The 25,447-nt window shown below is 39.7% G+C and overlaps 1 protein-coding gene across 1 annotated transcript in view; it reads left to right on the top strand.

Moving 5' to 3' along the window:
* MAN2A1 (mannosidase alpha class 2A member 1) overlaps nucleotides 1-25,447 on the top strand; it is a 116,929-nt gene that overhangs the window by 10,711 nt on the left and 80,771 nt on the right. Inside the window, exons 3-7 of the mRNA XM_005141196.2 lie at nucleotides 9,910-10,054; nucleotides 16,895-17,066; nucleotides 18,701-18,828; nucleotides 20,343-20,516; nucleotides 22,862-23,048. Of these exons, the coding sequence (XP_005141253.1) occupies nucleotides 9,910-10,054; nucleotides 16,895-17,066; nucleotides 18,701-18,828; nucleotides 20,343-20,516; nucleotides 22,862-23,048 (806 nt within the window). The remainder of the gene's footprint in view (nucleotides 1-9,909; nucleotides 10,055-16,894; nucleotides 17,067-18,700; nucleotides 18,829-20,342; nucleotides 20,517-22,861; nucleotides 23,049-25,447) is intronic.

The raw sequence follows: 25,447 nt of genomic DNA, 5'->3' as shown, positions 1-25,447 counted from the left end.
CCTTTAACCCCCTTGTACAATTTCTCTGTATTACCCCCCTGTACATTGGTTACCCCTGTATCATCTCCGCACTCTTACTTCAGGTATTTGTACACATGGATAAGATCCCTGAAAACCTTCTCTAAGGTAAACAGTTTAAGCTTTCTCAGCCTTTCCTCATGTGAGAGTTGCTTCAGTCTCTTCATCATCTTAGTGACCCTTTGTTGGACTCTGTCCAGTGTGTCTGTGTCTGTTGTACTGGGGAGCTTGGAGCTGATCACAGAACTGCAGGTGTGGCCTCACCAGTGTTGAGTAAGCTGGAAGGACTCTTTGGCCTGCTGGTAGCACTTCTTAATGCAGCCCAGGATGCCACTGGCTTTCTCTGCTGCAAGGGCACATTGTTGTGTGTTATCATGTTCAATTTGGTGTCCACCAGGATTCTGAGGTCCTGTTCTGCCAAGCTGCTTCCCAGCTGGGCAGTCCCCAGCATGTCCTGATGCCTGGAGCTATTACTGCCTACCTGCAGTACTTCTCTCTTTGCCTTGTTGAACTGCATGAGATTCCTTTGGACCCCTTCCTACAGCCTGTTCAAGTCCCTCTGGATGACAGCACAACCCTCTGATGTATCAGCCTCTCCTCCCAGTTTGGTGTCATCTGCAGACTTCCTGATGGTGCACTCTGCCCATCATCCAGATCATTAATGATGTTAGACAGTAGTGAGTCCATAGCACACCACTGGTTACTAGCCTTCACCTAGACTTCATGCCACTGATCACCATCCTCTTTTTCTGGCTCTTCAGCTGTTTTTGATCCATCTTATTGTCTGCTCAGTGCTGAAAGCCTTACAGAAGTTATGGTAGACAATATCAATTGCTCTGTGTTCATCTGCCAGGCCAGTCATTTCACTGTAGAAGTTCCTCAAGTTGATCAAGCATGACGTGCCCTTGCTGAATCCCTGGTGACTACTTCTGATTACTTTCTCATCCTTCATGTGCTTAGAATTGGTTTCCAGGGTAAGCTGCTCCCTCACCTTCCTAGGGATGAAGGTGAAGCTGACCAGGTGCAGTTCCCTGAGTCCTCCTCCTTCTTGCCATTCTTGAAGATAGAAATGACATTGCTTTCCTCCAGTCCTTGGGCAATTTGCCTGAACACTGTGATTGTTCAAAGATTCTTCAGAGTGGCCTTGGAGTGACATCTGCCAGCTCCCTCAGTACTTGTGGGTGCAGCCCATGGCCCTGCACATACGTAATGTGCAGTTTGTTTAAGTATTCCCTGACTGGCCCTTTTCCACCGAGGACACATCTTCCTTGCTCCAGACTTTTTTTCGTGGGGCCTGGGATTCCTGAAGGCCAGTAAAGACTGAGGCAAAGGAGGCATTAAGTACCTCAGCCTCTTCTTTCTTTGTCACCGTGTTTCCCTCTGCATCCAAAAGACTTTGGAGATTGTCCTTACCTCCCCTTGCTAATATAGTCATAGAAATAGTTTTTGTCTTTCACAATCTGCCAGTAGCCAGATTTAAGTTCCAGTCAGGCTTTGGCCCTTCTGATTTTCTCCCTGCATAATCTCATGACATCCTTGTAGTCCTCCTGAGTTGCCTGTCCTTCTAAAGGTCATAAACTCTCCTGTTTCTCCTGAGTTCCAGCCAAAGCTCCCTGTTCAGCCAGGCCAGTGGCCTTCACTGCTGGATCATCTTTGAGCACATGGGCATGACATGCTCTTGCACCTCCAAGATTTACTTCTTGAAGAATGTCCATCCTTCCTGGACTCCTTTGACCTTCAGGGCTGTCTTGCAAGGGACTCTGTCAACCAGTCTCCTAACCGGGTCAAGGTCTGCCCTTTGGAAGTTTAGGGTAGCAGTTCTGCTGAGCCCCCTCCTTTGCCAAGAGTTGAAAAGTCTACCATTTTGTCATTTCTATGCCCAAGACAGCTGCTAACCATCACATCACCAACAAGTCCTTCTGTGTTTAAAAACAACAGGTCCAATGGGCCATCTCCCTTGCTTGGTTTACTTACCAGGTGTGTAAGGATGTTACCTTCCACACATTCCAGGAACCTCTTAGACTGTTTCCTCTCTCCAGTATTGTAAGCTCAGCATATATCTGGAAAGGTGAAGTCCTTTGTGAGAACAAAGGCTGGTGATTGTGAGACTTCTTCCAGCTGCTTACAGAATATTTTGTCTGCCTCTTCATCATGGTTGGGTGGTCTATAAGACTCCCGCCATGATACCTGCCTTGTTGACCTTTCCCATGACTCTTACCCATTAACACTCAATCCTTTTATCACCGTTGTCAAGCTTTAGACAGTAAAAGCACTCTCCAACATACAGGGCTACCCCATTGCCTCTCCTTCCTTGCTGATCCCTTCTGAAGAGTTTATAGCCATCTGTTGCAACATTCTGGTTGTGTGAGTCATCTCACCATGTTTCTGTCATTGCAGTTCCATCAGAGTTTTCCAGCTGCACAGTTGCTTCCAACTCTTCCTCTCGTTTGTTGCTTATGCTGCCATGTTACTGATGTAGATGCACTTCAGTTGGGCTATGGGTCCTAACCCCTTTTGGGGGGGAAACTGTCACCAAAAGTTGAGAGAATAAAACTCCTGAGCACCAACGTAGTATTAAGAAGCAGGCACTTCGTTATTGCAGCGCTGGATGCCAGGTGGAATTTCCACAAATCAGGCACAGCAGATGCCAATTTCATCATTACATTTATACACAAAAGTTACAAGATAGTGCACTCCCAGTTACAATTATTGGTTAGTGATTTACATACGATTGTAATACCTGTAATGTCATTGTCTTCTGCTACTATGCTTGTGTGGGGGAAGGGTCTTGTCGATCTGTGAGTGTGTCGTTTATAATGAAGGCAGTTTACTGCAGATCACATTAAAAGTAGGTTTTGTTGCCAAGTTGGCTGGCTAGATATCTACCTTGCCAGGTTGTCAAATAACTCATCCTATATACAATGGACCCAAGGTGCTTTGGTTATGCTCTAGAGAGTAAGGACTAAGGCTGGCATGTCACAGGGAACAAGAAGTTCAAGCAACACAGCAACCTGTGCTAACATAGAGGCTAACTTCTTAAATAAGGATGTTCCTATAGATAACTGTTTCACAATCATGGTTCAAGCCCAGCCTGTAACTCAGAACCACGCAACTGCTTGCTCACTCCCCCCCACTTCTTCCTCCCCTGTTCCCGGAGGGATGGGGAGGAGAATTGAAAGAATCTTAACTCCCATGGGTTGAGATAAGAACAGTCCATAACTAAGGTATAACACAAAACCACTACTGCTAACACCATTAATAATAATGATAAGGGAAATAACAAGGGAAGAGAATACAACCACTCACCACCTGCTGATTGATACCCAGTCCGACATGAGAAGTCATCTAGCTGCCCTCAGTTTATATAGTGGGCATGATGTGCTGTGATATGGAATACCGTTTTGGCTACTCTGGGTCAGGTGTCCTGTCTCTGCTTCCTCCTGACTTCCCCTCCTCCCTGGCAGAGCATGAGACTCAGAAAGTTCTTGGTCAGAGTAAACATTAGTTAGCAACAACTTAAAACATTGGTGTTATCAGCATTGTTCCCAGACTGAAAGTCAAAAACACAGCACTGCACCAGCTACTAAGAAGAAGAAAAATGACTGCTATTGCTGAACCCAGGACACAATCAAACGCAAAATATAGAAATACTAAGTAAAACTAAAAATAATCTGCAACAGAGCCCCTAATTCCCGTATGATCATTCTTAGATGCTTCCATGGTTTCTAACACATGAATAACCCTTTGCTGTTGCATGGATCTACATCCCCTAATTATGTTGAGAGAGACTGAAGGACCTTGCCAGCACACCCTTAATCAAATGTTGGCATGCTGCCCTCTGCTTACCTCTAGGAAGCTTGGTTTATCCCTTTCTCCCTTCAGATCCACAGGCAGAGCTCCATGCACACTGGCTGCTGTTTTCCATAAAGGCCAACGCTCTCTCCTTGTCTTCCTGGCCTGTCTTTCCTTGAGACCTTGTACCCCTCCATTGCAACTGTACAGTCATTAGAGTTATCTCGTCATGTCTTCATGATACTGACAAGATCATAAGCTTTCAACTGCACACAGATCTCTAGCTCATCAGAGACATGGTGGGACAGCTCACATGACTGGAATGTGGTCATGGATGGCTATGTCCTTTTTAGGAAAGATAGGTCAGCAAAGCGAGGTGGTGGCGTTGCTCTTTATGTGAGAGAGTGACTAGAATGTATTGAATTCTGTCCAGGGGCAGATGAGGAGAAAGTGGAATGTCTGTGGGTACGAATTAAGGGACAGACTGGTACAGGTGATACAGTTGTGGGACTCTATTATAGACCTCCTGATCAGGATGAAGGAGTTGATGAGGCTTTCTACAGGCAACTGGAAGTAGCCTCGCGACTACATGCCTTAGTCCTCATGGGGGATTTTAACTACCCTGATATTTGCTGGGAGACTCACAAAGCCAGTCATTCACCGTCTAGGAGGTTCCTCCAGTGCATTGATGATAACTTCTTATTGCAAATGATGGACAAACCAAGTAGGAGAGGAGCGCTGCTAGATTTAGTACTCACCAACAAGGAGTTTTTGGTTGAAGTGGTGATGGTCAATGGCAGCCTTGGCTTCAGTGACCATGAGATGGTGGAGTTTAGGATCCTGTGTGGGAGGAATAGAATACTTAGCAAGGCCGCAGTTCTGGATTTCCGAAGGGCCAACTTTGGCCTGTTCAATCAACTGCTAAAGGAAGTCTCATGGGAAAGGGTACTAGGCTGTAAAGGAGCTCAAGATAGTTGGGACCACTTCTTCCAAGCTCAGGATCAGGGTGTCCCAATGGGTAAGAAATCAAGTAAGGGATCTAGGAGTCCAGCGTGGTTAAACAAGGAGCTGCTGGGCAAACTCAAGTGGAAAAGGAGAATCTATGGATTATGGAAAGAGGGGCTGGCTACTTGGGAGGAATATAGGACAGTTGTTAGAGGATGTAGGGAGGCAATAAGGACAGCTAAGGCCTCCTTGGAACTTAATCTTGCAAGTCGGGTTAAGGACAATAGAAAGGGCTTCTTCTTCAAATACATAGCAAATAAAACTAACACAAGAGGCAATATAGGCCCACTGCTGAATGAGGTGGGGTGCCCTGGAGACAGAGGATATAAAGAAGGCAGAGGTGCTGAATGCCTTCTTTGCCTCTGTCTTTACTCCTGCAGACTCTCCCCAAGGGCCCCAGATTCCTATAGCCCCAGAAGGAGTCAGGACAAAGGAGGAGTTTGCTTTGGTAGATGAGGATTGGGTTAGGGATCAGCTATGCAATCTGGACATCTATAAATCGATGGGTCTGGATGGAATGCACCCACAGGTGCTGAGGGAGCTGGCGGAAGTCATTGCTAGGCCACTCTCCATCATCTGTGGTAAATCGTGGGAAACGCGAGAGGTCCCTGAGGATTGGAAGATGGCAAATGTCACACCAGTCTATAAGAAGGGCAAGAAGGAGGACCCAGGTAATTATAGACCGGTCAGCCTTACCTCCATCCCTGGAAGGGTGATGGAACAAGTTATTCTTGACTCCATCTCTAGGCATACCAAGGATGAGGGGGTTATTAAGAACAGCCAACATGGTTTTATGAGGGGGAAGTCATGTTTGACCAACCTTACAGCTTTCTATGAGGAAGTGACTAGGTGGAGGGATGATGGTAGAGTGGTAGATGTGTTTTTTCTTGATTTCAGTAAGGCATTTGATACTGTCTCCCACAGCATCCTTATAGATAAGCTAAGGAAGTGTGGGCTTAGTGATCAGGTAGTGAGGTGGATCAAGAACTGGTTGAAAGGAAGAAGGCAGAGAGTTGTGGTCAATGGGGCAGAATCTAGCTGGAGGTCTGTGACTAGTGGAGTCCCTCAGGGGTCAGTGCTGGGACCAGTGCTGTTTAATATTTTCATCAATGACCTGGATGAGGGAACTGAGTGTACCCTCAGCAAGTTTGCTGATGACACTAAACTGGGAGGAGTGGCTGACACCAGAAGGCTGTGTTGCCATTCAGCAAGACCTGGACAGGCTGGAGAGTTGGGCGGGGAGAAACTTGATGAAATTCAGCAAGGGCAAGTGTAGAGTCTTGCATCTGGGGAAGAACAACTCCATGTACCAGTACAGGTTGGGGATTGACCTGCTGGAAAGGAGTGAAGGGGAAAGGGACCTGGGGGTCCTGGTGGATAGGAGGATGATCATGAGCCAGCAATGTGCCCTTGTGGCCAAGAAGGCAAATGGCATCCTAGGATGCATTGGAAAGGGTGTGGTTAGTAGGGCAAGAGAGGTTCTTCTCCCCCTCTACTCTGCCTTGGTGAGGCCGCATCTGGAATATTGCATCCAGTTCTGGGCCCCTCAGTTCAAGCAGGACAGGGAATTGCTTGAAAGAGTCCAGCGCAGAGCCACGAAGATGATAAAGGGAGTGGAACACCTCTGTTATGAGGAGAGGCTGAGGGAGCTGGGTCTCTTTAGCTTGGAGAAGAGGAGACTGAGGGGTGACCTCATCAGTGTTTCCAAATATGTAAAGGGTGGGTGTCAGGATGATGGAGCTAGGCTTTTTTCAGTCATACCCAGTGGTAAGACAAGGGACAATGGGTGTAAACTGGAGCATAGGAGGTTCCACGTTAACATCAGGAAGAACTTTACTGTAAGAGTGACAGAGCACTGGAACAGGTTGCCCAAGGGGGTTGTGGAGTCTCCTACATTGGAGATATTCAAGGCCTGCCTGGACAAGTTCCTGTGTGATGTACTCTAGGTTACCCTGCTCTTGCAGGGGGGTTGGACTAGATGATCTTTCGAGGTCCCTTCCAAGCCTTGGGATTCTGTGATTTATTCCCCAGGGTATGTGCATTAGTGTTCTTCTGAGAGACAGTGATTTCCAGAAGGTGTTTGAGTGACTTCTCTGTAATTGTGCCTTGTTGGCACTTCCTTGCTTAAATGCGAATGATGGGTGTGACCCTGAATAAGCCCTGTTTTGTTAATTTTTTTAAATTGCTATTAATTTTTTAATCCTTTGATATCACATGACACCTGTCCATCACTTTGTCAAAGGGCTGCTGATAATTCTCTTCTCCTCCCTTTGTTTCTAACCAAAAGCTCTTCTTAACAGTTGGGCTATCTTGGCCTGATACCTTTGCCCCACTTAGTGAGTTGGATCCCATCTCTCCTAAGAAGGCACTGGTGCGTGGTCATAGAACTTGTTGCCAACACCAGCTCCAAGGCCAATTATTGACCTGTGCTATCAATGTCCTCTCATACCCTGCCCCTCACTGGTGGGATTGAAGAGGGCAACATGTAGGCTTCCATGACCTTGATCACTATCCCCAAAGCTCTGTAGTCAATTTCAATGCAGTGTGGGTTGCCCCTGAAAGCATCATAGGAAGTACAACAAGGGATAATAGTCAGTGAGTTGGACAAGCTTTGATAGTTCCTTTACAGTATCCTGGATCCAGGCACCTGGCAGGCAGAAAACCTCTCCAGATGATGGCTTAGGTCATTGAGCCAGTCATTTCAGACAATTCTTGATTAAGATTCCAAGATTTTTCCTGAATTGCAGTTTTAAGCTTTTGAGCTCATAAACACGGGAAGCATGATTTGAGATAACTGTAAGGTAATAGATGTTTGAGAAAAAACTATGTTGTGGACTGTAAAAATTAATATTTTGTAGACTGCAGAAAGTTACTTGTGAAATTCAGGCTCCATCCATAAGAAAAACTCATAATTGTTGCTTCTTGAACAGATGTTTTAATGGTTGAAATGTCAAAAGAGTTTGTCGGTTGTAAAGTCAATCATTGATAGCTGCCAAATTTACAGAGTATGCACTTAATTTTCTTCAGAAGGTTGCATTTCACAGAAAAATACAGTTCCTCAAAATAAAATTTTAGAAAAGCAAGAAAATACGGTATTGGGCTGATTTCAGCGTAACTCTTGCTTGGTCCCTTCAGGCTGGGCATACTGAATGCATATATCAAGTCTTTGTATTTTCTGTTCAGCATTATTGTCTGAAGGTGGAAACAATCATGGTGAAGAAGTGCTGTGATAAGAATAGCTTGTACAGGCCATAGGTATCTACTGTATGGACATTGTAGGCCCAGCTGAGGCTGAACAATTTCTTGGGTTACAGGGCTTGCATTTCCATGTAACATGACTGAATCCTCTTTCTGTCTTTTAAGATGAAGGCCTCTTGTGGGTTGATCTTGCTTGGCTGTGAGATGCCAACCCAGCCAGGATCAACTCACTGTGGTTGTTTATGGCATCTCACCTCGGGCTTGGGGAATGAGATCAGGACAGTAATCGAGAATGCTAGTGGGCAAAACATGGAGTGGACATTGTCAGAATTAAATAATGTGGGGATTCTTTTGTTGTTGAAATGACGTGAAGGGAGAAGAGGTGGAATTACATTGTTAAATTTCCACTTTTTCAGTGTTAACATAATTTTGATTTTGATGCCTTTTTTTTTGTTTTTTTTTTTTTTTTTGTGGATGTAAGTGGAGTGATGGACAAGGAACCATTATGGACAGACCACAACCCCTATGCCCTTCACTATTTGAGGTGGGGGTACATAGAGAAGTTGGGAACAAAGAAGTGAAGTGGAACTGGCCTAGCAAAGGGGTGGGGAAAAGGTGTTTTAGTTTTGTCTTTGTTTTTCACTATCCAACTCTGGTTTAATTGACAACAAATGAATTTAATGTTCCCAGATTTGTGTCTTTTTTGTCTGCTATGGTACTTGGTAAGTGATCTTCCTTTCTTTATCTTGATCCATGAGCTTTTAGTCTTATTTCTTCCCCTCTCCTGTTGAGGAAGAGAGAGCAGCTGACTGGAGGTTTTGTAGCCAGTCAAGGACAGCCCATCACAAGGCTTTTACTTCTTGAGTCATATATTTGCTTCAGATGTCTGTGTTTGTTTCTGAAGGTTGCTAGCAAGACAGAAGCCAGCTTACCACTAGAAGATTTTAACTCTTGTGGTGTTCATGTAGTAAATGACTCATAGGCTATTTCTGTGAAGGTGAAATGCGTGTTGAGGGTTTGTCAGGTGTGCAGTTGTATTTTGACATGGGTTTAGAACTAAACTGTAGTTTAAGTAAGTTTATTAAACTGTAGTGCCAGTAAAAGGCTTGTCCAGATAATAGTTCATGTTCATAAAGTTTGCCTTTTTCCTAAAAGCAGACCAGACCCTTAAAAAAAAGAACTAAAAACAAAAAAAAGGGAGAAAAAAAAGTGGGTATGTAAACTTTGATCTGAACTCACATGAGAAGATTGTCTTTGCAGCTATCTAGTGGTATCTGAATTTCATAGGAACTTGTTAAAGTAACTGTAAAGTTATGTCTGACCTTCTTACTTGCATTGGCAAGTGAAATATGTCCTCATTGTATAATTAGTGTACTGGTTCAACAATAAATATATAAGGAGCTTTGTTATATTAATTGACTGTAGTTCTGAACATTTCTTTCCGTTTCTTTTTGTGAATTTGACTTTTGCCTAGATCTCTCCTATGTTATCTCTTCTTACTGCTTGCTTAGCTTGTCCACTTCATTCTCACTCCTTTATTTAGTGTACTGTGCTTTTCTGTATAATCCTCTCCCTACCCTCCTGCCCCAGTGCCATTGTGAGCTGTCATAATTTTTGTGACTTAAAGCTTTTATTCCTACCATTTATCTAATCAATTTAGTATCCTAAGAGCAAGGCCTGCCAAATGCTTCTCTTCCTGCCAGCTCTGTCTTGGGTGTCATAGTTATGACTTGAAATGTGCTCTCATTAGACAGTTTTCTATTCATTTGACACTTTTCCCTGTGCAATGAACAAGCTGATCCATTTTTAGTGAAAGCAGCTTTAGTTTGTAATAGCAGAACTGGTTTTGTGAATTTGTGTTTTACATTCTTTTCACTCTTTTTTAATTTTTGTTAGATGTTGGATATCTACGACATTCTTCCTTTCGATAATCCAGATGGTGGTGTGTGGAAACAAGGATTCGATATCACATACAATGAAAATGAATGGGACAGTGAACCACTTCAAGTTTTCGTTGTGCCTCACTCACATAATGACCCAGGTAGTATTTTAACTATACTGATTTGGGTATCTGTAGGCTTTTGAATTAAAAATATGTTACCATTTCTGTTAAGATTTTTGTTTTTTTCTAAGTATGCTATGTACTATGTTAGATTTAAGTCTAGCAAGGCAGTTAAGTAGATTATAATTAAAGTGTCATTGATTTCAAGTGACAACTGCTACGATAAAAGTTGTACTTATTTATTAACTGGAGTAGAACTTTGGTATTGATACTAGAAACTAGTGCAGATTTTCATTGTTCATCTTGCTGGTAACCCAGCATGCTACATTAAATATGGTCTGTTCATATTTTAACTTTTTGGACTGTCATTGATATTTAACCCTCAGCCTGTGCTAAAAAGATGTGCTTTTTGGAAGATGTGAGGGTTTTGGCTGAAATGCTTTCTTTGCTGTTTGATACATGCTCCTGCCCCCAACATACAGTAAGATAATATGAAGTCTGGATTTAAACTGAAACCTAGATTTGCTTACATAATTTGCTTTTTTCCTCCCAAGTGGTGGTTTACTGTGTGTGTAATAAATAAAATGGAGAAGTGTCACTTTATTTTGAAATAACTGTAAAATATAGCAAAAAGCAGTGAATGATGCTAATATAGTATACTCCTTCATAGTACACTAACCAGGAGAAGCTAGTGAAGCTGCTTGTTACTGTGGAAAGCCACAGTTTGAGTGACTTTAAACTTTATTGCTGTGTATCTCACCAACAATTTAATTTGTTCTTTGAAGTACTGGGGCTCTGAGTGAAGTAAGATATGGTAGTTTGAACATAAGTGACTAATTCCATTTATCTAAAGTCTTTGAAGAAAATGATCTCTGGAATATAAATTGAGTGTTATTGTCCAGTTGTGACAGCTAAAGCAACAAAATATGAACATAGTAATAATACTTGGAGGAAAAAAATCAGACTACAGACTTTGATCTGCCTTTTTTTAGAACCGTATTTAAACCTGTTCATTTATTTCCTCTCTGGTTGTTCTTCTGAAAACTTTCCTAGAAATAAGTACTCTCTACAGTCATTTTATTAATCTGAAACCATCTTAAAGAATGTACAGAACTTATAATTCTCCTGGTTCTTATTAAAAAAGAGGTATGGAGTTTACCTCTCTCCCTTCTTTCTGCTGACATCCTCTCTATACAGCATTTTTCTATCACTTTGGGTTCTTGGTCAGTAATTAAAAAAATGCAGCCAAACAACAAAAATCCCACCCCAAACTCCCTAAAAAAATACAACCCCCAAACAAACAAAATACCCAAACACCCCCAACCATGAGAGAAGCAAAAAATAGCAGCCCCAAATGAAAAAAAACATACCCCCCAAAAAACCTTTCCCTCCTGAAAAAAAAACCAAATGGCCAAACCCTGCCACCCTACCACCCCCTCCAACAAAAGTTCTGAGTCACCAGAAGTATTATACTCCTAAGACAAACAAAGCACAGATACCGCTTTACAACAACAGGTAACCTCACCAACCCTTTCCCATTTAACTTTGTGTTATAAATCATGGAATTTCCTGTACTTTCCCAGTAGGAATATTCTTCTTGCCCAGGAAGTGTGTTTGCAATGTGTCTGTCGTTTAATTTTACGTCTGAATGATATCTATTGGTTCACTTGATTCTATTTTGCACTTTCCAGCACTGTTCTGGGTCTTTTCCAAGCATAAGGTTGTGGTCCTTAATGAACTTAGCTTTCAGAGGTAGATTTTTACTAGTACTCAGATATCTATCTTGAGGTAGTCAGTCATTAAATTTATAGTGAGGTCCTTGTTCTTCCAGTTTGCTGAAAGAACTCTCTGTGGCTACACCATCAATAACAAGATTTGAAGAAATCTGAAGTTAAAAGAGCTGTCTCTCAGCTTTCTGTTGCAACTTTTTTCCTGCTTAGGCTATTTCCAAGAACTTGGCCAAAGTATTAATAGTGGTGTTATTTCACCTTTGACAGCTGAATTTCTTACTGTTGCTGGTTTTGGTTTCTTGAGTCTTTCTCCTTAATATCTTAAGTGTTTCACGTCTTTACTACAAAATTAGATCTGGCCTTCAACCAGCAGCAATAACACAAGAAATCTGTATCTCCTCATGCGTACAATCTGCATATCTTCAATCTTGTTCAGACTCTTCAGTTGATATCAAGTAGAGTTTAACTGGGATACAATCCTGGTAAACATAAACTGTTCCATCTCCAAAGGGGCTTGTGTGAGGCTGGTTATTGGTTGGTATTACAAAAAGTGTTATCATAGAAATCTCCTGACTTGATACTGCTTTGCTAAGGACATTTCTGTGGATTTTTCTGCAGTATGAAACTGCATATTAACACTTGAAAGAAGGAAGAATTATCTGTAACAGAGATCTGAAGTCTCTTGTATACGTAATTGTTACATTACTTTTCTGCAGAGGATTAAAGGACATGATGGAAATGTCTTAAGGCAAAAGAGATTAAGGCATAGTGAAAATGTAGTGTAACAATATATGTGAAAAATATTTACCAATATATGCGGTCAGTTAAGATATAACTGTATTAGCTGCAGAAGCATTACGTTCTTATTATATTTTTCTCTCATCTGAGGCTGCTCTCTCTTTAACTTTTCATGTAACCCGTTATGCTAGTAAGAATCCATAGCTCAAAGCAAAAAACTGCCTTGAAACAGTAGCTGTAGGAAAGGAAAAGGTTTAAAGTTCCATGTTCTGTTTTGGGGGATGATGTATGTGCTGATGCCCCAAAACACTTTGTGTAGTTAAATTCTGCTAAATCGAGGTTAACAGCTTCCGTATGAATTTAACCAGGACCTACAAACTTCAGGTCTCTATGCCTCACCTCTCAGAAGGAAATATATTTGCCTGTTACTGGGTAATCAGGTATGAGATTGGGTCACCTTCACGCTTTTGATCAGTAGCAAGTAAAATTGTTGTTTAGTTGCTGGCAGTTGAAGATTTGAGCACTTCAATAGCATGTCTGATGTGGGGGGACGCTCACCAGTGCAGATTAATCTCAAGCTATGGAATCATAGAATCATAGACTAGTTAGGGTTGGAAAGGACCTTAAGATCATCTAGTTCCAACCCCCCTGCCATGGGCAGGGACACCCCACACTAAACCATATCACCCAAGGCTTCATCCAACCTGGCCTTGAACACTGCCAGGGATGGAGCATTCACAACCTTCCTGGGCAACACATTCCAGTACCTCACCACCCTAACAGTAAAGAATTTCCTCCTTAGATCCAATCTAAACCTCTGCTGTTTAAGTTTCAACCTGTTACCCCTTATCCTATCACTACAGTCACTAATGAACAGTCCCTCCCCAGCATCCCTGTAGGCCCCCTTCAGATACTGGAAGGCTGCTATAAGGTCTCCATGCAGCCTTCTCTTGTCCAGGCTAAACAGCCCCAACTTTCTCAGCCTGTCTTCATATGGGAGGTGCTCCAGTCCCCTGATCATCCTCGTGGCCCTCCTCTGGACTTGTTCCAACAGTTCCATGTCCTTTTTATATTGAGGGCACCAGACCTGCACAAAATGAGGTCTCACGAGAGCAGAGTAGAGGAGCAGGATCACCTTCTTCGACCTGCTGGTCATGCTCCTTTTGATGCAGCCCAGAATACGGTTGGTTTTCTGGGCTGTGAGTGCACACTGCTGGCTCATGTTCATTTTCTCATTGACCAACACCCCCAAGTCCTTCTCGGCAGGGCTACACTGAATTTTCCTTTTGCCCAACCTGTAGCTGTGCCTGGGATTACTTCGACCCAGGTGTAGGACCTTGTACTTGGCATGGGTAAACTTCATGAGGTAGGCATCAGCCCACCTCACAAGCGTGTCAAGGTCCCTCTGAATGGCATTCCTTCCCTCTAGCGTATCAACAGAACCACACAGATTGGTGTCATCGGCAAACTTGCTGAGGGTGCACTCAATCCCACTGTCCATGTCACCGACAAAGATGTTGGACAAGATCGGTCCTAACACCGATCCCTGAGGGACACCACTCATTACTGGTTTCCAGCCGGACATTGAACCGTTGACCACAACTCTTTGAGTGCGACCATCCAGCCAGTTCTTTATCCACCGAGTGGTCCACCTATCAAATTGATGACATTCCAATTTAGAGACAAGGATGTTCTGTGGGACAGTGTCGAACGCTTTGCACAAGTCCAGGTAGATGACGTCGACTGCTCCAGCCCTGTCCATCATTTCCGTAGCCCCATCATAGAAGGCTACCAGATTGGTCAGGCAGGATTTTCCCCTAGTGAAGCCATGCTGGCTGTCACCAAGCACCTTGCTCTTTTTCATGTGCCCTAGCATGCCTTCCAAGAGAATCTGCTCCCAGGTTTTGCCAGGCACAGAGGTGAGAGTGACTGGTCTGTAATTCCCCGGGTCATCCATTTTCCCCTTCTTGAAAATGTGGGTTATATTTCCCTTTTTCCAGTCATCAGGAACTTCACCTGACTGCCATGATTTTTCAAATATGATGGCCAATGGCTTTGCAACTTCATTCGCCAGCTCCTTCAGGACCCGCAGATGGATTTCATCAGGTCCCATGGACTTGTGTACATTCAGGTTCTTAAGATGGTCTCGAACCAGATCCTCTCGTTCAGTGGGCCCAAGGTCTAGATTTTCACAGTCCTTGCGTCCGCCTTCCAAGACTTGGGTGGTGCTGTCAGAGCCTTTGCCAGTGAAGACAGAGGCAAAGAAGTCATTCAGAACCTCAGCCTTCTCCAAGTCCTGTGTAGCCAGTTCTCCTGAAAGCTTCCGGAGGAGGCCTGCGTTGTGCCTAGTCTGTTTTTTAGCCGCTACGTAACTATAATATCCCTTCATGTTAGCTTTCGCATCCCTAGCCAAGTTTAGCTCTAACTGGGCCTTAGCTTTCGTAACCTAGTCTCTGGCTTCCCAGACAACATCTCTGTATCCTTCCCAGGCCCCCTGTCCTTGCTTCCACCTTTTATAAGCCTCCTTTCCCCCTCAAAGTTTTTTCAGCCACTCCTTATCCAAGGATGTCTCGTGCCCCTCCTGCTGCACTCTCTTCTAGTCGGGACACAACACTCCAGAGCTTGCAGCAGATGACCCCTGAATATCAACTAGTCTTGCGTCCCCCTGCCCTCTAGGTCTATATCCCATGGAACCTTACTAAGCAGGTTCCCGAAGAGGCCAAAGTCTGCTGTCTTGATGTTCAGGGCTGTGAGCTTGCTGCATGCTTTTCTTACTGTCCTGAGGACCTTGAATTCGGCCATCTCGTGATCACTGAATCCAAAACTTCTCTGGGGTGTCACATTTGCAATGAGCCCTTCCCTGTTGGTGTGCACGAGGTCAAGCATGGCACTTCTCCTTCTTGGCTCCTTTATTGCTTGGAGAAGGACGTTCCATTTACACATAGCTGTGTTGTGTGAGGTTATAGCCACTGCTGATGGCATTTCTTTCTGGAGCAGATTAATGAGCAATGATATAACCTGCTGTGTTGGCAAAGCTCTTATGTTACCTCTCATATGCAGTTTCATGTGACTGCCTGAAGTGGGTTAGGTAGCTGAACTCCAGAGGGTAGAACTGGGCTGAGGGACAATGATGCTGTCAACCAGCACAGCTGGACTTGAAAGATGATATTTAGGCATAACCCCAGGGTTCGAAAGATGCCTCTAGCATTTATTACTCTGTTGGCAGTGATGATTTTGGTAATGCCTTCTCATTAAATTATTTAAGAATTGAGACTTGTGAGCTTTGTAATATATGTGTGTGTGCCAAATCATAGTATTTTATTGCTGAATGTGGTCACTAAAGACGTAGTACAACCTGCAGTGGAGTGGAATTGGGATGGACTAAAATACATCTTCCCTGCCCACCACTGCCTGTCCACCCGCCAGTTTCTACTTAAGTAAAAATAACATTGGAAGTACATGTGCATGTATGTCAGGTCTATATACTACTTTTAACATTTCATCAATTATCTATAACATTGGTAACTTTACCGTAGTAGCACTCAAATTAACCCCTTGTTATTATTTAAGACAGACTCCATTTCTCCAGAGGAAATCTGTCTAGCACTATGAAGTTAATGGCAGTGCTAAGGTAAAGAAAACTTAAGCATAAAAGTTTAATGCTGTTAATACACCATGGAGCTTCAGCTTTGTTTTCTGTTGGCCAGATCTGCATATGGTTTTCAGGTGACATTAATTTTCTTGACATGTTTGGAGCACATATTACGTAGATTGTTGTCTGACCCCCCAAAAATTAAGAACAGATTTGTACAAAGCTGAAGCAGAAAAGTTGAATGACAAGTTGAATGACATCTAATAACCTCACCTTTAAAAGTTTCAGACAGTGGGGTGGTGGGGTACTTTACGACTTGAAAAAGGGTAAGACATTGAGGGAAGGTTTAGAGGGTGCTCTGTGTTTGTGTGTTGGTAATAGGGCTTGGAATGGGAAGGCTGTCCATTGTTCCTGATGTGAGAGATGGTGAAATCTAGTGGAAGTTATCATGGAAGATTAATTTGCAGATACATACATTTTTTTCAACTGCTTGAGCTTAAATTAAAAAACAAACAACAAAAAAAAAACCACAAAAAGAAACAACAACCAAAACAAAACAAAAAAATCACAGCAATTTTTAAAATTTCTGTGTTCTGTTGATCCAAGTACAATGCCTGAGAATCCATATATTCATACATTTGGAAATAGAACATCTATACTTTGTAAAAAGAAACTCCTTCAGAGTTTAGCACTTTGAACTGTCCACAGGGTGTCAGGTTCAGTTTTTTGAGAAATGTGTTACATAACTTTATCTAGGGAGTAGGAAGAAGACAGGCTAAGACTGTTGAAAGATACTTAAATTTATTTTCTTTTTCTTAGGTTGGTTGAAGACTTTTGATGATTACTTCAGAGATCAGACACAGCATATCTTAAATAATATGGTTATAAAACTGCAAGAAGACAACCGAAGGAAATTTATGTGGTCTGAGATTTCTTACTTCTCAAAGTGGTGGGAAGGAATAGATAGCCAAAAAAGGGATGCCGTTAAAAGGTTTGAATACTGACTGAACTACTTATTGTCTTCCATGTGGCATGTTCTGAGACACCATAGAGATTTCATTTGTTGCAATGCAGAATTGCTAGGACAATTCATTACTCAAATTCTGATTTTTTTGGGTTCATTTTTTTCCAGTTACAAAATGAAATTCCATTTAGAGAAGGGAGGCCAAATTCCTGAATTGCTGGGGAAAAAAAAAATACTTAGAATTTCCATGTACAACTGTGAAGATGTCGTTCGAATTGTAATGGAGTTGTGATTATAAACTTTACTTGAACTCATGTTTAAGTGTTGGTAATGGAGTAAAATAGTCTTTCCTATTAAATATTTCCATTTGGCATTTTTTTCTTTAGTTATAACACAAGTATGAGAATTTTGTTTTTAAATATGTAGTTTTTTTATAAGCTTGCCGCTGCTTAAATTGTGAACCAGTATTCTACACCCTTGCTCTTAGTTCTGTCTAAAATCACAAGTGAAAATATAATACAGAAGTAAAAGGCTTGCTTAGACATTGAGACAAGAAAGTGTGCTTGTTGGTTAAACTTCAAGTAAGGATCTAGTTTGCGGCTTTCAAAAAGCTGTTGTTTTTTTTTTTTTTTTCCGGGGGTTGCTGATACCTCTGTGATTGTGATGCTTTCTTTTTGTGCACTTCTTTAAGATGCATAGGTTGTAGTATACATTCAGGCTATGAGAGCCTCATGGCTGCAAAGGTTAGGTAATGCTGGAAATCTTAGGTATGACATAGAAAGCTATCTGTTTAAAAATATATGTACAATGCATGAGTGTTATAGCACAGCTATTGCTTTTGAGACTAAAAAGATGTCTTGGAACACAACAAACAATAAATGATAGTCACTAAGGAGCTGCATGCTTTCTTCAGAGGAATCAGGTAGGGGTTAAACTGCTGTAGACTTGAGTGAAGCTGCACTACAGGTTATTTTTGCTGTATGTTGTTCGTTACTCTCATGGGTATTATCTGTAATGTGACTAAACTTTGATAAGTTTACTGTATTTCTTTCTTAATTCATTAAACATTTTTATGCTAATGTATAAGTGTTGGAATTACATATTTAACTGTAGGGACAACCTGATGCTGGAAGTATTATGTTCACTGGCATCTTACTAGAGAACCTGGATTATTCTGTCATCTTTTTCAAGAAGGCATTTTAATGAGTGAGATGCTACAAAGGCCTTACAGACACAATAAACTTCAAAGCTCTACCGGCTCACTAAAACAATAAAAATTGTAGATCAGAGATAGGAGATATTAGTAGTGCTTGAAGTGTGCAGTGTGTAGTCACCTTGCTAAGCTGGCCTTCAGTACTGTGGCACATACACTCACTTTTGTAATCTGTGCAGGAAATAGGTTTCTTTCTGATTAAAAAAAAATATTACGGCACATGCAGTAGACCTCGTAGTTTGCGTTGCATAAAAGCATTAAAAAAAATCACTGTTCATCTCTTCAGTCTTTCCCTGTTTGATTAAAGAAATGTAGTCCAGTGATGAAAGTAGCACAGGTGATTGGGATTTTGGCACTGTCTCTGAAAATGCCTGTGGGTATTCATAAATTGATTTTTAGGAGTATTTTTGATGTGCAAGATTCTGAACACAGTTTACGTCTTTTTTAGGTTACTAAAAGATGGACAGTTTGAAATAGTAACAGGAGGATGGGTCATGCCTGATGAAGCCTCTCCTCACTATTTTGCTTTAATTGACCAGCTGATAGAAGGACATCAATGGCTAGAAAAGAACCTTGGTATGTAACTTGATGTAGAATTTAACTGTGTTAGTACAGGAAGTCAATTAGAAAATGTGTGTTTTTTTGTATTTCTGTAGTACTTAGAAGGCTCTTTCTACTCTGCTTTCCTGAAACATTAAATCTAAATGCTTATTGAAAACTATAGAATTGAGTCTAGTATTTGCAGTTACCGTTTACAGATAGTTCCTCAATTAAGAATATTTAAACAATTTTATGTTGTAATATTTTGTCCTGGTCAGTGAAAGATATACATAATATATTAGCATAATAAAATATAACAGTTACCAGTTGCCAGTTCTGTCTTTTGAAAATCATGAAAAAGCCTTAAAATGACTTAAAATTTTATATTCCCTTCATGTGTTTGCATCTGTTCTTCAGAGGTGTGTATTCATTAGGTTTTCTTACGAAAAAATATGAAGTTTAGTAGTAGTAGTTCTAAAACTCAAACCCATTATAATGTTATAATTATATTTCAAAATACAATTAACAAAATATACACTTCTGAAACTTTGAGGAATTAGTGATTGCAGTAACATTGGCTGAACCGTTTTGGTAGCTTTGGGAGGGTATTTTTTTGTTTGGTTGTTTGCAGAGGTGATGTTCCATAAGTAGAGATAATCCATTTACATAGAAAATAATTGTACAGTGATTTTAATAATAACATCACTTCATCTAGTTATCTCAAATTATTTTGAAAAGCTGTTCATTAGGTTTTCCATAAGCTGCAATTCCCATAAGCACGGATTGTCATAATTAAAAAATGGGAAAGGGAAGGCTTAATAAAGGGGGAATGCGTTCACTACTGGGTTTTGGATGGTTTGGGGTTTTTTTTTTGGTTGTTTGTTGTTTTGTTTTTTTTTGTTGTTGTTTTTTTGTTGTTTTTTGTAGGACAGTAAAAGTGTGTCTTGAGAACTGTGTTGAAGAATCAGTTAAACATGAGTTGATCATCTTTATTTGGTAGTATGAAGTTCAGTGAAAATACTGTATTAGTCAACATGATTCTAATGATTGTCAGCCAAAAAAATAAGAAAAGTTAGTTCTAAAGCCAACAAAGGTTAACATTATTCAAATTACAGTGAAAATTCAACGTCATCAATCCATCTCCATGCATTCATTTTCTTTCAACTTTCTTTCCCAACTGTAATGTGTAAACTATTGAAAGTAAAAAAAATCAGATGTTTCATTACTATTCCATGTAAAGATGTTTGAGACACAGCTGAAATTTTGTAACACTGCAGAGTGCTAATCTCAGGTTTTTTATGTGGTTCGACAGAATGCCTTTCCTTGAAGACTTTTGATCTTTTTCTTGTTATTAATTGTTCATCTGTTTACTTCTAGCTTGTTGATTATAAACTTGTTGATTACAAGGGTGTGTTCTGCAGGAGGCAATACTTACCTGTATATTTTATTTTATGTTCTTGGAAATTTTATTTTTAGTGCTCTTGATACAGCTTTCTTTGAGTGAAAACCAAAACTTTATTCCTTTTTTACTTTTTTTCTTTTGTCAACAGGAGTAAAACCAAAGTCTGGTTGGGCAGTTGATCCTTTTGGGCATTCACCAACTATGGCCTACCTTCTGAGACGCGCAGGATTTTCCAGTATGCTTATACAAAGAGTTCATTACTCAGTTAAAAAATATTTTGCAACACAGAAGACACTAGAATTTTTTTGGAGACAGAACTGGGGTATGTGTTTGTCCTTTATGTCAATTTATTTTGTTATTTTACACAGATGAAATATAGAGAGAACTTGAATAAACATATGGAAATCTTTGAAATCTTTACAGAACAGGTTATTTAGAGAAGTTAGTCTAGACTTGAAAAATTTTGATTTGCAGTTCTGGTAAAAAAAGTCCTGTAGGTTAACTTTTGTGTTTTTTATTATTTATTTATTTTTTAATAGCAGGGAATGTGAGTACCTGTATGTTAGACATGAAGTTAAATATAAAAACTGTATTATTGCCATTATTCCTCTGATCTTCCTGTTTCTTCACTTTCATTTGTGCTTTTCTCTTTAACTTGCTTCTACCTTTTTCGCAAGTATATAAGAAAAAGTGAATGAGGTGGGATATTCTTGTGCCTTTTCTCATGTCTTTGTTTTAATCCTCCTATTATGTGAAAATGAAGTGGAGGAGAAGAGACCTTTCTGTTGAAGAGAGGGAAAAAAAAACCTAAAAGTGAATATTTGAAGACCAAGAGATCTGTGTTATGTTCTTACTAAGAAAAAAAAAACATTCAAGCAATCAGTTTTCCTCAGGTGGTGTGATGAATGACTTCTGTTATTGACAGTAGGTTTTTGTGGACTTGAAACCTGTAGGTTATCTTTAGTCAGAAAAATAGATAAAAAGACATTTTACCATTTTAATTTGCAGTGAAATTTTAATCTAAAACCTTATTTTTAGAATAAATATAATTTCCTTTTTACTTTTATTTATGCAATATAAAGGGTGTTTTAGGTAATGTAGTGACTATACCTTAGTAAACTGATGTGTCTTTAAATGAATATACTTTTCAATATGAACAATTTGGTTTGCTTTGTACTGCGCTAACATTCCAAAAAGGTGTATGATGAATGTGTGTAGTTGAGGTTTTATTGTTTATGTTTTTGAAAGTAAGATAATATGTCACTGTTTTATTAATATAGGGTTGAACAAATGTATTTAGTACTCCCTCCTGAAAGGTGATGGTGATTTTAAAGCTTTTAGTTCCTCTGTGTTCTTAATTAGAAGTTGTTTGGAAGAAGGATATTCAGAGAAAGCAATTTGCTGTACAAGTAAACTTAAGGAGAGCATATCACTGTGAAAGAATTTCCCAGATACTGACACTTAAGAGATTATTCTTTGAACATTGGTGTATGCCTCTCAGTGCACACAGTAGTTATTATGCACTGCTTAGTTGCATAAGCAAATCACATGTGATATGATCCTGTGTTTATGCTTCGCAAAAAGGCTTTTCAAAATGGATCAAAGATTATTGCATATGCATCTGGCATAATATGTAAACATAGTACCTGAGATAAAGAACTCCTGTGGTTGAAAAGTAAATGCATGTATTTATGGAATATTACCTTTGTAGTAATAAGTAATAGTAAAATAGGAGTTTTAAAACAAGCCTTGTATTGGAACTGTAAAGACTTACGCTGTTAAGGTTTTGGGGAGTATTTTCATATGTTGGCATACTTAGGAGCCAGGCTCCGCAGCACATCCTACAACATTCATCAATTTTTTCAGCATAAAATTATATTATTAATGCTGAAAATACGTAATCAGCATTTAGGGATTTTACCAGATGAGTAAACTTAAGTTTCTCTTAAGTTCTATGAGAACATAAGGTTCTCTTTAAAGTTAAATTTTGAAAGACCTTTTGAGACTTGACAAAATGCGTGTAGAGCTCTGCTTCTGGTGGGTTAAACTCTATGGAATGGTTTGACTGGATGGAAAAGTTAGGATTGCAAAGATGGTCTCAGAAGTGTGTAGACTTCTATGTAATTCTGTGTGCAAGCACACACAATTTTATCTACAAGAACATAGAATCGTACTTTAGAAGTTATGTGCTCAAGAAATTAAGATATTGCTAAACCAAACCAATTTAAATGTGCTAATGAGGTAATGACAGCAGGTTGATTTTTTTTTTTTTCGATTTAGGCTTTGTTTGTTTGTCTTTTTTTTTAATTGGTTTTGATTCACCACAAGTTTTGTTCAGCTCTAAAATTATGTAGATAAAGAGAGTTCTCTAAGTAATAAAAATAAAAAACCCAAGCCAAACCAAGTAACATTTTGTTCCTATCTTCCACAACCTGCTAGTGCTTGATTAGAACATTACAATCTTGGTTGTATCTGTGTTTTTTAGCTTCTCTATATGTAAGGTACATAAGAAGGTAAACTCCAGTTAATGGATATTCAAAGCGAGGAATTGTCTTTGCTTTTTTGATATAATTCTTGGATTCAGAACTGATTAAGATGGAACTGATTAAGTTCTGGCAAATCTGAGAGGGTTTATTTTAAAGGTGTGTTCTGTGTATTTCATTTCAGATTTAGGATCCAGTACAGATATCCTTTGTCATATGATGCCTTTCTATAGCTATGATATTCCTCATACTTGTGGTCCAGATCCGAAACTCTGCTGCCAGTTTGATTTCAAACGTCTTCCTGGAGGAAGAGTAAGCTGTCCATGGAGAGTTCCTCCAGAAGCTATTCATGCTGGAAATGTTCAACACAGGTATAATTTTTACATATTCTGCAAAAGAATGCCTTAAAAAAAATCATACTGATCAAAGATGGTATTTAGCATAGCTTGGTGAACATACACAGTTTTAAAATAAACTTGTTGTTGGAAAATAATGCTTATTACTTCATCTAGTGTTTACTCATAAATCCAGAACATGACTGACAGTGAAATTTGAAGGTAGGTTATAAGTTCAAGTTTACGTTTTTACAAAACTACTTTTCCAGTTTGGGAGGAGGGAAAAAATCATAATAAAGTTAGAACTGGTAAAGGTTTTTTTCCAGAAATAGATTCCATTCTATAGTCGTGTTAGTATCTTCACACCTTCAAACCATCCTCAAGTTCAAGAATTAGAAATTTAGGTAGATGTTAACAATTGTTACAACTTGCTGTGTGTAACAAATGTATTAAGGGTAGCAGGGTGACTTTTTGGTTCCAATCTTGATGCTGAAGTTTTGAAGTGGTGGTATAACAATGATTCATTGGTTCCCCACATGTTAAGTGCATGTCCTTTTTTCTGAATATGAATTGTGCCAAGCACCTGTCAAACATAACTTTTTCAGTAAAATCCAATTACAAAATCTTATTAAAGGTAAAACCTAAATAAAATAGAATCCATCACAGTTGTTATGTTTTAAGGTAGACATTTGGAATGATTATATGAAAAGTAATTTTCTTTGAAAGTAGAAAAATGAAGGTGACAGGAGAGCAGTAGAACTGATAGAAGAATTATTATGACACACCCAGTGTTTGTCAAATATGAAGGAAAGCTCTTGTGTTCAAATCAGAGTCGTAAAAAGGAAGATCTTATATATGTATCCCAATTAGTTAAGACAAATATTTGTAGAACAGTAACAGCTTGTTTAACAAATATCTGTAACATAAAGGCTATCAAGATAACGTAGAGAGCCTGCTCAGAATGCTTTTTAATGTTTTGGTATTTAATTAGATCATAATTTATCCCTTCCAAGGGAAGGAATAAATTCCCTTGCACTCTCAAGATGCTTGTACTGCCAAGATGCAATCTTTGTGTAATGATTTAAATTAGACCTTGTAAAAAAAAAAAAAAAAAGAAAGAGGGTTCTTTCACTGTGTCATACAGCATTCAAAGACTAAGAGAAATGGGGCAATTATGTAGTGAACAAATGATCAAGTTGAAGAGATCATCTTCGCAATATGGTCTTTGAAACTTCTTTTGCATGAACTTTAGGTAGATAAAAATAATTTTGGTGTCTAAAAGCTGAAACAGCAGTATGTTAGATTATACATAGGGGAGAAGTACAATTTATGCATAGTCTTTGAGTTGGGAGCCTCGATTACTTACATTTGAAACACTGGAAGAGCACAGGAGCCATACTTTTGAGAGTGTAGTTTAAAATCAGTCCACTACACCATAAGAATTAATGTTTTGCTGGAAAATGCTAAAAATGCTGCTCATCTTTTATCAAAAGTTGGGATATTATAGGTAATGAAAAACTCTGATCTGACCTTTGTAACAACACAAGTTTTACAGTTGTTATGATGAGATGTGTGAGATTTAGAAGAAAACCTCTCTTTACATCATAAGCTTTTTAAGGTTAAAAGTTGGTAGCACACTTAATTAATCTCTCTTGTCTTTGAGTGCTTTGGTTTTTAAGACTGGAAAAATAGAGATCTACACTAAATGGATCTGAAAAAAAACATTAAATACACATGAGCAATTAGAAGCAAGGTTTAGACCAGTAACCTTTCCTCAATGCAAAAGCTGCAACAAAATAATTGAAAGATCCTGAATACTCAGCTGGGACTGTTGCTTTTGATTTCAGTACTGTTACAGCCATATACAATATATAAATATCCTGAAACGAGATTGAATTAAAAATTTAAGACTAGTAGCTGTGGGATTTGTCATTGCCTTACCACTTTAGTTGTGAATGGCAGGAAGGAATGAAACAGCAGCCTAACTGAAAGCCTGTACTTGTTTAATTACATTTCATAACTGCTTAGGTTCTGAATATCTCTGTTGCACTTGCCTTGGTTTGTAGCAGAATCCTTATCCATATATTTGAATGCTCAAGTATTGGCTTTTTGCGCTAGCAACAAAAAACTGTTTTTTTTTCCTTGAGTGGGAATGAGTTGTTTTGTTAGAGGAAGCACAGCTTCTTTTGGTATACATTTCTCTGTCCCGTTCATGGAAATACCAAAGAATCTGTACTACAAGAGATATGCTTCAGCGAAGAAGCAGAAAAGGGACTTTCCTGTTCACCCTTTACTGGTCAGAAGCCCAACTGCACCCTTCAGTTGATTTCTATTTATGGTTGCCACATTGCACAGCATGCAGCTGTTTGCTGCATTCAGATTGCTGATGTGGTATCAATGGTTAATTTTTGTGATTACAAATGTCAAGAATACAT

The sequence above is a fragment of the Melopsittacus undulatus genome, chromosome Z, assembly GCF_012275295.1.
Source record: "Melopsittacus undulatus isolate bMelUnd1 chromosome Z, bMelUnd1.mat.Z, whole genome shotgun sequence".
Lineage (NCBI taxonomy): Eukaryota > Metazoa > Chordata > Aves > Psittaciformes > Psittaculidae > Melopsittacus > Melopsittacus undulatus.
The sequence above is the reverse complement of the archived record's forward strand: the minus strand, read 5'-3'. Positions and strand labels throughout refer to the sequence as shown.